The 15,441-nt window shown below is 37.0% G+C and overlaps 5 protein-coding genes across 5 annotated transcripts; 4 read left to right on the top strand and 1 right to left on the bottom strand.

Moving 5' to 3' along the window:
- Nucleotides 1–383: 383 nt before the first annotated feature.
- RO3G_15169 (uncharacterized protein) lies at nucleotides 384–5,384 on the top strand (the record flags this gene model as incomplete). Its single annotated transcript, XM_067669753.1, has 2 exons — nucleotides 384–1,818; nucleotides 1,984–5,384. 2 exons carry the CDS (start codon nucleotides 384–386, stop codon nucleotides 5,382–5,384), a joined length of 4,836 nt encoding a protein of 1,611 aa, XP_067525854.1.
- A 1,907-nt stretch (nucleotides 5,385–7,291) lies between these two features.
- RO3G_15168 (uncharacterized protein) lies at nucleotides 7,292–8,314 on the top strand (the record flags this gene model as incomplete). Its single annotated transcript, XM_067669752.1, has 2 exons — nucleotides 7,292–7,495; nucleotides 7,712–8,314. The coding sequence occupies 2 exons, from the start codon at nucleotides 7,292–7,294 to the stop codon at nucleotides 8,312–8,314; spliced, it is 807 nt and encodes a 268-aa protein (XP_067525853.1).
- A 193-nt stretch (nucleotides 8,315–8,507) lies between these two features.
- Nucleotides 8,508–9,851, top strand: RO3G_15167 (uncharacterized protein; the record flags this gene model as incomplete). The annotated part of the gene is made up of 1 exon (XM_067669751.1): nucleotides 8,508–9,851. One exon carries the CDS (start codon nucleotides 8,508–8,510, stop codon nucleotides 9,849–9,851), a length of 1,344 nt encoding a protein of 447 aa, XP_067525852.1.
- A 1,217-nt stretch (nucleotides 9,852–11,068) lies between these two features.
- On the top strand, nucleotides 11,069–12,088 carry RO3G_15166 (uncharacterized protein; the record flags this gene model as incomplete). The annotated part of the gene is made up of 1 exon (XM_067669750.1): nucleotides 11,069–12,088. The coding sequence occupies one exon, from the start codon at nucleotides 11,069–11,071 to the stop codon at nucleotides 12,086–12,088; it is 1,020 nt and encodes a 339-aa protein (XP_067525851.1).
- Nucleotides 12,089–12,908: 820 nt separating this feature from the next.
- RO3G_15165 (uncharacterized protein) lies at nucleotides 12,909–14,646 on the bottom strand (the record flags this gene model as incomplete). The annotated part of the gene is made up of 2 exons (XM_067669749.1): nucleotides 12,909–14,364; nucleotides 14,477–14,646. The coding sequence occupies 2 exons, from the start codon at nucleotides 14,644–14,646 to the stop codon at nucleotides 12,909–12,911; spliced, it is 1,626 nt and encodes a 541-aa protein (XP_067525850.1).
- Nucleotides 14,647–15,441: the final 795 nt, after the last annotated feature.

Genomic DNA, 15,441 nt, shown 5'->3' with positions numbered 1-15,441 from the left:
GATTTACTATGTGGGAACAGAGGCAGTTTGTGCCATTGTAACAGGATGTGCGCTACAAAAACCAAGAAAAATGGATTCCTTGCAGCAGTTTTTTGACCTACTGTACTTCTTGATAAGAAGATGTTAAACTATGCCAATCATATAAATAACTCATTGTCTAATATCGATTAATAATCAATAGTCATATACTGTAAATATTAATATTTAGCCGTGATTAGAAAAGTATAAATACCCTCATATTTTTAACTTGAATAAAGGACAATCTACTTTGAGTCTCACTTATTTTTATATTTGTTGATTGACTTAGTACTTTTTATATTATAAAACCTCAAATACCACATTTTTTTTAAGTGAATACACCACGATATTGTTCTAAAATCAAGATGTCTGCTACTGGTAACTCTACTCCTGCTACTCCCAATGCTCCTGCTCCCATTGACTACGCTATGGAATTGATCAACTCTCCTGAGCAAGTCGCTGATGCTGTCTTAAAGGAAACGGAAGACTATGCTAGCTCTTTAAATGAGTTGTCTATAAATGAAGATAACCGAGCCATTTCCTCTTCTTCTGAAGACAATTTATTGGAAATGAAAAATGCTAAAAGGGTGGCATATGACCTCCTTGAACGAGTTCGGGTGGAACTCACTCGTATGTATGCAAATCCTCAGGCTTCTATGGATGAAATTAACCAAGGAAGAGAGGTAGTTCAACAGGCTAAATATCGATATAACGGTATAGTTGAGCTATACAATGAATGCAAGAAAAATAGGATGCATAAGCCTATGTTGTCTCACGCCGGGAACCCTAGATCTGCTGTCAATAAGGAACATACGGCACAGGACGAATGGTCAAGTTTCAATAACAGCAAGATCAGCCGCTCTGAGCTTCCCATTCTGCATCTTTCGGTGGACAAGAAGGATTCTGACCCTGATGACTGGAAATATTTCAACACCGTTGAAATATTTTTCAAGACCTTTGAGCGCATTTTCAGGATCAATCAAGTAAACATCTTGGTCCACTGGCGTGATTACATGGCCTTGTCCATTGGCGAAGCCAATTTAGATTGGTACCAAGAAACAATCGAATCACACAGCCCTTCGTACTCTTGGGAAGAAGCCAAGGACATTATACCCAAGCACTTTGAAAACCCTGCCAAGGCAATTGAAATGTTTGGACGCCTACTCTCATCCAAACAGCGAAACAATGAAACGGTGTCTGATTTCACTGCTCGTTTCAACCGCCTTGCTCAAACCGCTCAGTGTTCGGATTCAAACATGCTTGCACGAATATACATCAACTCTCTTCATGATGATTTAAACCTTCACATAAGAACGGTATTGTCATCCAACTATGGTGCTACTTTCTTACAAGACATCAATTCTATCAGAGAAGTTGAAAAACTTGCTTCTGGCTTGGAAGTACACAAGCACCAGCCCTATGCTGCTTCTACCCCATACAAGCACTCTAAAGGTGAACGCCATGGCTTTAAGGGTGCAAAAAGAGGTCATTCTGAGTCCTCAAATGGTGACTTTATAAAGAAACAAAAAAGTTCTAATGGTCACTTCACCTCTTCAAGCTCTTCTGACTCCTCCAGTTCCAAAAAGTGTCTATATTGTAAAGATACATGGTTCAAGGGACATAAGTGCATGGAATTCTTTGCTCAAAAGAATAAGAGCACAGTAAGGAAGATAGAAAAACGAAAGCAAAACGTTAAAAAACTTGATCATCCCTCTACTAAGGCATGGAATGAATTTGCCAAGAGACAATCAAATAAGAAATCTAGTACTGATGATGAACTAGAGGATAAAATGCAACTCGGTAAGTGCATAAGAGCAATAAAACAAGAGAAAAATGACTTGTTGACTCACAATTCCTTTTCTTTATATACTCCTATAATCATCCAGACGAATAGAGCACTTGGTTTAATTGACACTGGTGCAGAAATATCAGTCATAAATAGAAAATTTATTGAAATAAATAAAGTTAAATTCTATCATAAAACTGGTCTTATTAATTTAGCTGGAAAGGATAATGTTGTAAAAAGGATTGGTATTACTGAACCACTTGAATTGAAATATAATGGAAAGACTTTCCACCATTCATTTGAGATAATGGATTTTAATGAAGATGATAAATGTAATGTCATTCTCGGCCTTGATATTTTAAGTCATTTGGGTATTGCTCTCACTGGAGTCGCTCATAATTGGGATGATAATGAAGTCATCTTTGATGATTCAATTGATGACACTGTTAAACCCAACAACTCTCCTGCTGGCACTGAACTTGAACGATCCCAGTTCATAGAAAAAATTCATCCTTTACTTGCAGAAAATATGAACATACCCAAAGATGCATTCTGCACAGTACCTGAATCCATAATCCACTTACCCACGGAAAAAGGAAAAATTGTAAATCATAAGCAATATCCCATAGCATATAAATTGAAACCTGCCTTGGATGAAGCCATCAATAAATGGTTAGACAATGGTACCATCACAAAAGCTCCTGTAAATACGGCCTGGAATTCTCCATTAACCTTAGCTGATAAAAAGGATGCAAATGGAAATAAAACTGGCAAAAGACCATGTCTAGATCCTCGACATATAAATGCTCTATTACCAGACGATAAGTTTCCTATACCTCTCATAACGGATATTTTTCATGAATTATCTGGATCCTCAATCTTTACTACTTTGGATTTGACTGCTGCATTTCATCGTTTTAAGATTCATGATGAAGACCAACCTAAGACCGCATTTACATATAACGGTCAGCAGTATATGTTTGTTGGTGCTCCTTTTGGAATAAAGTTCCTATCAAACGTATTCCAAAGAGTAATGACGCAGATATTTAAAGACATGCCCTTTGTACGAACTTTCATTGACGATATTGTTATAATGTCGAAAAATATGGAAGAGCATGTTGTACATGTAAAAGCTGCTATAGAAGCGCTTACTAGGGTGAATCTCGTTCTCAACGTCGATAAATGTCATTTTGCACAAAGCTGCGTTTATTTACTCGGTTTTTGTATCTCTGCTAAAGGATCTTCGTTAGATACTCGTAAGCTAACAAATATTGAAGAATGGCCTAGACCTACATGTGGCACGGATGTTCAGCGATTCTTAGGTGTTGTAAACTATTTCCGCGAACATATTCCTAAAGCAGCCATGTTAACTGCTCCTTTAGATCATCTTCGTAACAGCAAAATAATAACTGAGAAGGATTGGACACCCTTGCATCAAACTCATTTTGAGGCAATAAAGAAAGTTTTACTTTCCAATGTGGTGTTAAGTCAACCTGATCTCAGACAGCCATTTTTTGTCGCAACTGATGCTTCAAATTACGGTATTGGTGCTGTACTATATCAAGAACATGTGGAGTTGACATCTAATGTTGATTCTACAGATGTAGTTAAAAACGATAATGTTTTAAAGGATAAGGGAAAGAAAAAGACCACAATAAAATATATTGGTTTCATGGCACGTTCTCTTTCCAAGTCCGAGAGAAATTATAGTACCACGAAGAGAGAACTTCTGGCAATCGTATTTGCACTCAAAAAGTTTCATAAATTTCTATGGGGAAATCCTTTTACACTTTATACAGATCATAAAGCTCTGACCTATCTTCATACACAAAAATATGCAAATACCATGATGATGAATTGGTTTGATACCATTCTTGATTACCAATTTAAGGTAATTCATCTTCCTGGTATGGATAACATATTACCTGACCATTTATCTCGCCTTTTCCCTACGGATCAAATGCTGAGGGGGAGTGAACAGGATACTAGAACTAAAAATGGCATTATACATACAGCGATAAGAGCTATAAGATCAAATAAACATAAAAAATTTACAGTAAAAAAACCTGCACAATATAAGCAGTGTGATTATATGACTCCTCCTAAAAATGAGAGAAAGCAACTTATGCTAAGAGCTCATCTAATGGGTCACTTTGGTGCTGAAAATATAGTAAAAGTATTACATAATGACGGATTGCACTGGAAAAACATGATAGTCGACGCAGTCGAACTTGTTAAATCATGTGTTGCTTGTCAAAAGCATAATATAACCAGAAAAGGATATCATCCTCTAAGACCAGTATATTCATACCTACCTGGTGATCACTGGTCGATGGATTTAGCTGAATTACCCACAACTCCGAATGACAATAAATACTTATTGGTGCTATTAGATATATGCACACGATTCTGTATTCTAAGATGCTTACCAAACAAGAAAGCCAAAACTATTGCTGGCACTCTTGTCCAAGTTTTTAGTGACTTTGGTTACCCGCGTATTCTACAATCAGACAACGGAACCGAATTTAAAAATGTCACAATGAAATTGTTAACTGAAAGTACAGGCATAGATCACAGACTTATCTCACCTTATCATCCGCAAGCAAATGGCAGTGCGGAAAGATGGGTTAAGACTGCTAAGATTGCTATTGCTAAATCAGTACAAGGAACAGGACAAGACTGGGACTTTTATGTACCTAGTGTACAGTTATTTATAAATAACAAAGTATCTAAAAGGCTTAATACTCCACCTTTCTCTTTGATGTTTGCGAGAAAAATGAACGGATTTGAAGATTACCGAAAAAAGGATCCAAAGAAAGCCGTACCGCTCTCATACGAAGAATTGTTGGAAAGAATTGATCATATGAATCAAGTAGTCTTCCCAGCCATTAAAGATAAAACTGACAAGTATGTTGAAAACATGAAAAAGCAGTTTGAAAAGCATAATACAATAGTTGATGACTTCAAAGAAGGAAGTCATGTCATGGCTAAAGTTCCTACTATGACTGGTTCACTAAACCCTGTGTATGATGGTCCATATACAGTGATTCGTAAAACCAGAGGTGGATCCTACGTACTTCAGGATGAAATGGGATTACTAATGTCTCGAGACTATACTCCTTCTGAATTAAAGCCAATTGATCTGCATAATATAAATGAGGACAATGAAGAGGTTTATGAGATCGAAGGAATTGTAGATCATAGAGGTAGAGGTAATAACAGAGAGTTCAAAGTACGTTGGAAAGGGTATAGTAAGGATGAAGACTCATGGCTTACGCCTGATAAAATCACCCATACCTCTACTATTGAGAACTATATGAAACGAATGGGATTACATCCACAAAATAAATTCAAGAAAGATCCCGTAAAAAATAAACCTTTGATACATAAGCATAATAATGAAAAGGGAATTTTACATAAAGCTACAGAGTCACTTAAATCACTCTATGATAAAGACACCAAAGTTAATCAGGATAATAAATATAAATTATCTAAAGATATAAACAAGACCCATAATAAACATAAAAGAAAAGCCATAGATATTAACGACTTGAGACGAAGCAAAAGAAATCGTACATAAATAAACGATTGTCCCAATCTGGCAGGGAGGGATGTGGTATTTACACATGTAATAAAGTAATAATGTAAGTTACTACGAACAATGGTCCTCCAAATTAGGAATATCGGACATTGTATTACGCCACTTCAAATAAAATCCCGATCCACTCCAGAATATTCTAATAAGTTCCTGGATCAGGATTAATAATTACTTCTTGATAAGAAGATGTTAAACTATGCCAATCATATAAATAACTCATTGTCTAATATCGATTAATAATCAATAGTCATATACTGTAAATATTAATATTTAGCCGTGATTAGAAAAGTATAAATACCCTCATATTTTTAACTTGAATAAAGGACAATCTACTTTGAGTCTCACTTATTTTTATATTTGTTGATTGACTTAGTACTTTTTATATTATAAAACCTCAAATATCACACTTTAACTTAAACTGAAATAAAGATCAGTCTCAAAAAGTATCCAAACTGTTTCTTGATCTTTGTTTCTACCTTTTTTTGAATTACTATTACCATTATACAACATCATACATTGATGTGGATCCGGTTAATGCCTGTTTGAGATCGTTTACTTTCTCCTCTGACAGCCGTTTAGGCATGCGATTGACGATAGGGTAAAAAAGAGAAATAATTTAAATAAGGGAATATAAAATTTAAAATAAAGAAATTGTAAGCGCTTTTATATACTGGCACCATTCTAATCATGTCAAGAATGTGAAAAATTATGATAGCAACCGGTTGGGTCGTATTAAAATTCGTCATTTAAAACATATGTGAACAAGTAAAAAATGTCGGATGTTCATAATACTACCTTTAGCGATCTCAAATTCCACCAATAACCATTGCCCATATCCGATAATCGACGAATAAATGCACTTTCTATTGAGGTACAAACAGTCAAAGTTTGAGATAGTTTGGTGCAGTACCCATGGACAACCAGCTGTAAAACCTGAATTTTGCAATTCCTTGCAGCAGTTTTTTGACCTACTGTATGTTTAAGTTTAGCTTAAAGTAAAAAATTATTCTAATTGAAGGCAGGTATTTATATCTTATTGAGTGAGTGGTTTGGCATCTTCTATTGTTATCGTTCTTCTAATCTTTAGGTACTTTAGCAAGTGTTATCTATAATTATGATTATGAAAACTTTTCATTTGTTCTTTTGTATGTCTGTCATAGATTATCTTTTATTCTGGGAATTCCTCACTGATTTGAATAGCGTTATTTCATCTATGTGTGATTAGAAGAACTCATGACATTGCATTAGATTTCTAACAGCAGGAAAAAAATTATTACTTTAGTTGATACTTAACGAAGAGTTGTGAGCATAGTTATTTTCTATACGATGCCAGCTGAATTATAATAAATAGATACACAAAGATTAAACTATGATTGAACAATAAGATCAGTATTTGTCATCCTAGAGAGTCTAATCAATTGTCAACCCCAAAAGTAATTAGATCAAAGTTAATTGACTGGTTACTATTTCTATTGTTCAACTTCAGATGTACACTAGGTGAAAAAATAGGGACAACCTTTTCGAAAATTTCATTTCATGCAGCATATAGCATTAAGAGAAGGTCGCCTCATGTCGCTAGCAATATGTTAAAGCGAGGTTAATGTGTAAAGTATTTCATCAAAATATGATGAGTCAATTATGGAAAATGAGGGAGTAATGCGTATATAAGTGGTCGAATTTTAGATACTCCATAGCTCAGTTTTAGACCATATTTTGTACTATTCTAATTTGACCTGGAATGTCAGTTACAATTAAAATGCAAACTAATTTTAATTTTAGCTAAGCACATTCCTATAATTAATAATATAAAATGGGTGCTGTTTTCCTTCATTCATACGTTTTTTTTTTTCATTATATTCTTCTTACTTTCTGCGACATTTCTCTTACTTATGCCTCGCGCTTTACCTCAAGACACGCAAGACAGCATCAAGTCTGCACTGATGAGCAATAGAAGCTCAAAGGATATTGCTGGTGAATTTGGTATCCATCCCAAGACAGTTAGGAGATATAGAAACAAGCTATTTGGGCCAACGGTACCCGCAAGACGTGGTAGGCATATACTTGTGTCATCTGCTACGAAGGAATATATCAAGGTATTACTGATTAAAGGAGCCCTAAAGACAGCCGAGGATTTACATCGGATGCTCATGCGACTTGGGTATTCTATGTCTTACCGTTCAGCAATAAACGTCCTTGTATCAATAGGTTTTCATGCCAGGCGTAAAAAGAAGCAGCCTCTTTTAACTAATAACCACCGCAAGCAGAGGTTAGCATGGGCAAAAAAGTATCAAAGTTGGTCCATACAACAGTGGCATCAAGTAGTGTTCTCCGATGAAACGAAGATCAACATTTGGGGATCTGATGGCTGCAGATACTATTGGACCCAGCCTGGTGATGTTCTTCGCCCACACCACATAGATATTTCAGTGAAGCATGGTGGCGGCAAATTGATCATGTGGGGATGTATAACCAGTGAGGGACCAGGATATGCGTGCCAGGTATACGATGGTACCATGGACTCCTTGGTGTACCAGCATATTCTTGGAACAACTTACATGGAAACGCTGAAGTACTATGGTATGAACAAGCGCACCATTTACCTTCAACAAGATAACGACCCGAAGCACAAGTCCAAATCAACAATGTCATGGCTCCAACAAAACATGGTCCGGTACATTAACGATTGGCCACCTAACAGTCCGGATCTGAATCCTATAGAGCATGTGTGGCATTTGCTGAAACTTAGGTTAAGTCTTTATGAACGAAAGGCAAGAAACATCGACGAGCTATGGGAACGAGTTGACGTTGAATGGAACAAGCTAGATAAAGATGTTTGTAGAAGTTACATTGATAGCATGCCTGATCGCATAGCAGCGGTAATCAAATCAAAAGGGAGATTTACTCGTTATTAAATACACTATTTCCGGAAAATAATGGGGCACTCAATAAAAAAAACTCGGTGCGGTAAGAAAAATAAAAATGGGTCAAGAAAAAATTAAAATCCCGGGCATTAGCCAATTAAATTAAGGGTCAAGAAAACAATATAAATCTAGGCACTAGAAAAGTTTAAATTTGGTGCATTTTTTTCTATTTTTTTTTATCAAAATGAGTCAGTTCATAATTGAAAATGGCAAAGGCGAAATGTTTAACGAAAATGGTGATAAAATTTCTGTGCTTCAAATGGAAGTTGATGATCCTAACTTCCCTCTTGGAGATGTCACCAATTACGATGAGTACCACGATCTCAAACCTCCTGAAAAACAGAAGGTTGAAAAGAACGAAACAACAATTAAAAAGAAGAAGGCGAACGACTTAAATGAGAATGATGCGTCAACCCTTACAACGCATCGTAAATATAAGAAGGAGGATATGGAATATTTTTTTTATCTTGTGAATGAAAAGGGTATGTCTATTCGCGCAGCAGCAAAAAAGATGAATATCCCTCAAAGCACTGCTTGGAACTGGCACAAAAAAGGCGAAGAAGCATTAGACGACTTTGTTGAGTGGAGAAAATCTGGTAGTGGAAGACCTGTTGGTAGACCTCCAAAGTTAACCAATGCACATCGTGATTTCTTGGTGAAATTAGTAGATGAGAATGACACTGGTTTAACACTTAACCAAATGATGGAGAGCCTGACTACCGAGTTCATGGGATTAGAAATTTCCAAGTCGGCCTTTCATGAGTTTGCGAAAACTAAGTGTAGAATCAGTTGTAAGCGAGCCCACTTTCAACCTGAGGAAAGGAACAACCTTGAAAAGATCCAACTGAGATACGATTGGGTTAAACACTGGGAGAGTACTGATTTGGATTTTGAATCCAACTGCGTGTTCATTGACGAAGCAGGCTTTCATATTAATATGAAGCGTTCATTTGCTTGGTCTAAAGTAGGAACGCGCGCTGTTGTAAAGACCCCAAAGACGAAGTCAAAAATGACAACAATCCTTGGTGCAATTTCGCCTTTTGGTGTTGTTAATATGAAGGTTAGAACCCCTAAAGTCGTTCAATCAAAGAAGAGGAAGTTGGGAGGCAATAAAGAGGATGAAAGAGATATAGATAGCGTAAAACGCACCGTTGGTACGGTTACAGGTCATTACTTCAACTTTATTGCCAATACTTTGGATGTTATGGATAGACATGAGGAGTTCAAAGGTCATTACATTGTTATGGACAATGCACCTATACATAAGCATGAAGATATAAAGCTTTATATTGAAAGTCGTGGCTATAATTGTGTCCATTTGCCCCCTTATTCTCCAGAATTGAATCCTATTGAGCAGTTTTGGTCAGTCTGCAAGAGCAAGCTTAAAAGAGAAGCACTTCTGCAAGAGGAGACTTTGACGTCACGCATAAAAGAAGCTTGTAACAGTGTTCTTATCAGCGACTTGAAAGGTTTTTGTAGATATTCTCAAAAGAAGTTCGATAATTGCTTAGAGCGTAAGCCCATATAAAGCGTATTCTTTTTTGGGGCACTTGGGTCACCCTAATTTTGAACCAATAAATTTTTATATTTCGTCCCTTAATTTAATTGGCTAATGCCCGGGATTTTAATTTTTTCTTGACCCATTTTTATTTTTCTTACCGCACCGAGTTTTTTTTATTGAGTGCCCCATTATTTTCCGGAAATAGTGTAAATACTACCCATTTTATAATATAACGCTTATCAAATTATTGCAACCATTTCCTCTTTTCTTCCACCATATGTTATCCTGATTAGTTTTATATGCGGGAAACGTAATACTCACTACCTAAGGTTACGCTCTATAGGCATGGCTTGGATGTCGTACGGAGTGGAGGAGAAAAAAAAAAAAGTTAAAGATTATTTTAGGGTAGGTTGTCCCTATTTTTTCACCTAGTGTATATATTAGAACATCGACAAGCTTTAGCTTAATCATTGGTTCTTCAGCACGACATCGTTACCGGTCTATATCTTTTATATCTATGCTCACAAAGAATATAAATAGATGCCAACTTTTTATCCATAAAACGAGGCCCTTTTGCAATATAAAGAAATCTGCAATGAAGAAGGAGTTTAATCGTATACTGCTGCTATTGTTTTTTTTTGTTGCTGTTTTTTTTGCTGCTTTTTTTTTTTTTTTTTTTGCTTTGTTTTTTTTAACCTTACGACTACAACACAAAGAACCATCATTAATATAAAGCATACTCTAAAAGAATGCATTAACCTGAAATTAATCATTGTTGTGATATTTGGGACGGTGCGTACTCGATTACAGTTCAAAATAAAGTAAAAATTGAAACCTGTTAATTGATGAGTTACACTACCTCAAAAAATTGTTCATTTTGAACCGCCTTTTTCACATTTTGTACTGAATCTGCTTCGCATAATCTCCAATCAGCACTCAGCATAGACCATTATGAAGCACTGCTTCCCAGCTATTTACAACACTGTAAGAATATCACGTGCTATGCATGAAGGCTGGAAAATATCCAATCAAAAATCAAAATCAAAATGAACAATTTTTTGGGTTTTTTTAAATATGAACTAAATTTACGCCTATGTTCCCAAATGACATAGGACTAACTCGTGACTGTTATCATAATTTTTATCCGTGACTGCTTCTACTATTCCAAGGCAGCCCTGGTCGATTTTGTTTTTTTTTGTTTTTCCATTGTAATCTCTCATTGCTCCATCTCGACATTTCAAGTAATGGTAAATCGCGAAATTTCAGAAACTCAACGAAATGCTATTATCTCCGCTTTAAGAAGAGGAAAGTCGTACGATATTATCAGCAACGAGTTACATGTTTCTAAAGGGTCTATTTCGAACATTGCGAAAGAAGTAGACCATCGCTCCGTATTGCAAGCAGGTCGACCCAAGAAACTTACCACATACGACGCGCGCCTTGTATTGCGCAGATTCAATGCTGGTGTGTACAAGACCGCAGAGCATGCTGCCAGAGACTTAAGAGGCTTAGGTTCGGATATTTGCAGCCAGACCGTGCGAAACCTTCTTAAAAGCTCCAAATTTAAAGCTCGACGAAAACCAACAGCTCTTCCTTTAACACATTCTGCCAAAAAGGCGCACCTTCAGTTTGCCAAAAAGTATATAGATTGGACAGAGGAAGACTGGAAAGGAGTAGTCTTCAGTGACGAAACAAAAATCAATCGTTTGGGTTCAGATGGTAAACAATGGACTTGGGTACAAGAAGGAAGACCTCTACAGGACCACAACGTAAATCAAACTTATAAGCATGGAGGCGGCAGTATATTACTTTGGAGCTGTTTGACAGCAAATGGAGTTGGGTATATCACCCAAGTACTCGGAGGTTTAGATTCAGAGCTGTATTGCAAAATTATGACGGAGGATATGCTCCCATCGTTAGAAGAATACGATATGCCAAAGGATGACATTATATTTCAACATGATAATGATCCAAAGCATACATCTAGATTAACACAGAAATGGTTCGCAGACAACAAGGTACAGCTACTGGATTGGCCAGCATATTCACCTGACTTGAATCCTATAGAGAATTTATGGGATTACTTGAAAGTCCGGCTGTATGCTTATGAAACTGCACCCTTGAGTATGAAAGAACTACTTGAACGGGTTGCAGATATTTGGTACAATGAAATTACAAAGGAATACTGCGAGCAGTTAGTATGCAGCATGCCGCGAAGATTACAACTTGTTTTGAAAGAAAAGGGTGGTGAGATTAATTATTAGCCAATACAATAAAAAATGTCGAAAAAAACCCAAAAAATTGTTCATTTTGATTTTGATTTTTGATTGGATATTTTCCAGCCTTCATGCATAGCACGTGATATTCTTACAGTGTTGTAAATAGCTGGGAAGCAGTGCTTCATAATGGTCTATGCTGAGTGCTGATTGGAGATTATGCGAAGCAGATTCAGTACAAAATGTGAAAAAGGCGGTTCAAAATGAACAATTTTTTGAGGTAGTGTATTTGAGCTTTTTTATTGAGTGAAGACATACGAGAGAACCCATTAAATACAGACGACGTCTTCATAAAGTTAGTAATCAAGGAACCATAGCTACAAAGTATGAGCTACTAAAGTTAGCTGTGTATATTGAAGGCTATATATCAGTAGCCTTTTATAGAAATAATTTTAAATTATACAGCATGGAGATCTTGATCAATTTCACTCAACATTTAAGTGTAATAACAAAAATACGACATACGTCATCTTATTTAACTTATATCTTGTTTTATTTTAATTACAGTCTTGCATTGAATCTTGTATCAGCCAATGTCGACTTTAATTGGTTACTGTTCAACGGCACCTTTTACTCAGACAATGGGACTGAAATTTTGCATACCTTTAACAAACGTCACTGCTACAGCATACCTATCATCAGTATGTATGACCTTGACTTGGAAGGAGTGTAAGTTTACAGCAAATCATTTTTTTAAGCGTTTTGAGAGTGATATTTTATTTTTATTGTTAAGCATGAAAGGGATACAATTAAGACATAGAACCTGCAGGTACATATTTAATTAGGACTATATGTAAACATAGCTAGTCTATGAATTACTGGCTCTGTTGCCTAAATTTCTACGGGTAACACGGGTAGTACGGTTAGCACCTCTAGGTCTACCAACAGGGCGGCTTCCGGTTCGAGGCCTTCCACCAAGACAATTACTACGTGTAGGTAAGGCTTCGTTTTGACCATTGCTAGATACCAATGGACTGCCCTGCTCTGATTGAATTAAAAAGCTGGATGTTTCTGCCGTGTCATTTAGCTCCTCCCCGCTATCGTTAGCTTGTATAGCTTCTTCTTCTAATAATTCCCTAGCATCGCGGGCACGACGACGTTCTACCCATGCTTCAAAACGACGAGCATCTCTAGCTGCAATTCGAGCTGACACTGAAGGTGAGTTACCATCATGACCACGCGTAAACCAATCCTCAGTTTCTGCAGACCGTTCAGCTGGATTTGAGTTCATTGCCACCTCACGAATCATACGTTCAAAGCACTGCTTGACGTTACCGGCATTCTCGCTTCGCCAAAGATACTCCAAGATACGTTTGTAGCAGTTCTCTTTGGTTCGGTTACGAGGCTTGATAAACGCTTTTAAAGGAGCCCACATACTTTCAATCATGTTTGTATGAATCTTTCCCGATATGGGTAAACCAGAAAATGAGCCTTGGTTACCTTGTACTTGATCTACCGTGGCAAAGTCTAAGGAATGATTAACAACCTGATGCCTAGCAAAGAAGAAGTTGCCGTCATTGTAAGCGTTTGTGTTGTCAAGTATCTCGCCAGTATTCTCGTCACGCTCTTCCCTAGGGTGCAGACCGGAATATGCTCTCCATCCATCAGATCTAATGGTTGACCCACGCTGGCAGTTCTCATAAATGATAGGCAAGAGCGTTGCTGCTGTCCGATTAGGGACGGTGCAAAAGAATTTGCGTCCTGCTTCATACCTAGGTCTCAACTCTTGATCGCCAGTTCGGTGGTCAGTGTATGTATAAAACCGATCTGCCTCATTGATGGGGACCAAGCACTCAACCATACCAAAGACCCAGATGCCTTCTACACGATGGCCACGATGATTTTTTCGCTTGCCAAACTTAGATTCGTCTATCTGTATGTGATGACATCTTACATTAGAGCCTAGTTTATGCTCCTCTTGTCGATTATGGGCATTGTAGTCACTGAGCATCATTAAACGAAGATCATTCGCCAATGAAGTCACAGCAGGACGGCTCATGCCATGGGAATTGCAAATGTTGGTGATGCTTGAGTCTTTTAGATAATCATACATCACCGAAAGAGTGTAGTTTGTCATGCATTTACGATTGTAAAACACCGAGTTGTACGTACAGACGCGAGACTTTCTACCAGGGTGACCAATAGTATCACCATTTTCATCGATGTCAAGACCACCAGCACAGTAGTAAGTGAGCCTTCCATTTTCGGCCCGATTTCTCAAAACGCATACCTTCTGACAGCCATCAATACCACATACATTGGTTCTATGAAAGGCGTTGTTTACGGATAAAAGGTGACTGCAAAAAAAGGTAAAGGGTCAGTAAGAAAATACATCCCACTATCGCAATGTAACATTTTTGATTATAATTAACTTACTCCCATGCTCTTTCAGGACTAACAATTGTTCGTGCTTCAAGGATACGGTCACCAGCAGGAGGAACATAAGACCTGTAGCTTGAGACTACTTGACCAGGTACTCGACCGCCCCTACGAGGAGTGGCACCGTTGTTTGAATGGACAGAAGCAGATGAGTTGAAACGAGGCATGTTAAGTAGATAAAATAAAGAAGAAAAAAAAGAAAAAAGGCATGTCTCTTTATATAGATATTTGAAATGCAATTAAACACGTTGTTTCACATATCAGATACTCAAATATGCACATGGTTACAACTCGGAAATTAGCACTCGTGGTTACAACTCGGAAATTAACACTCGTGGTTACAACTCGGAAACTATTACTCAAAGTTACGACTCATTGTATGCCTGCGCCTTGTGGTTACATATGCATGCTACTATGGATGGTTTCACTATTCTAATTGACTCTATGTTCTTCTATTTGCAGATGATAGCACATAGTACCAGTTTTGATATTTCACCCGTCTCATGGTTACATATTTGCAAATGATGTTTTTTTAACTCAATTTGTCATTTTCGTAATCTTTTTTTCCTAAAAAAAGTTCTCGTCCATTTTCACGTCATAGAACCAATAGTTCGGTGAATTCTTAAACATTACAGTATAATAAGCTTTTTACTAGCAACCGCAGGCAGCTTTTCATTGTATATCTATTATGAAACTCGTCTTAGAAAAGATGGTATGGCTGATATTGTTGTAAAACACACAGAAAGGAGTAATAGTGCTCAGGCCAAAAAGGGAGGCTTTGTACAATTTCCTCAAAGATCTATTTATGTCCCTTTTTGCTTGCTTCGTAATTATTTTTTGTAAAAGGAATTTAGTGCTTTAAATTTATCAGCAGCCAATGCAGAAATATCATCTGAGATTGTTAGAATATCTAACAGAAAAGAGAAGCAATATTCTGAATGCAGTCTACCTGACAATCGAAT

Source organism: Rhizopus delemar, genomic scaffold (assembly GCF_000149305.1).
Source record: "Rhizopus delemar RA 99-880 supercont3.15 genomic scaffold, whole genome shotgun sequence".
Taxonomy (NCBI): domain Eukaryota; kingdom Fungi; phylum Mucoromycota; class Mucoromycetes; order Mucorales; family Rhizopodaceae; genus Rhizopus; species Rhizopus delemar.
The sequence above is the reverse complement of the archived record's forward strand: the minus strand, read 5'-3'. Positions and strand labels throughout refer to the sequence as shown.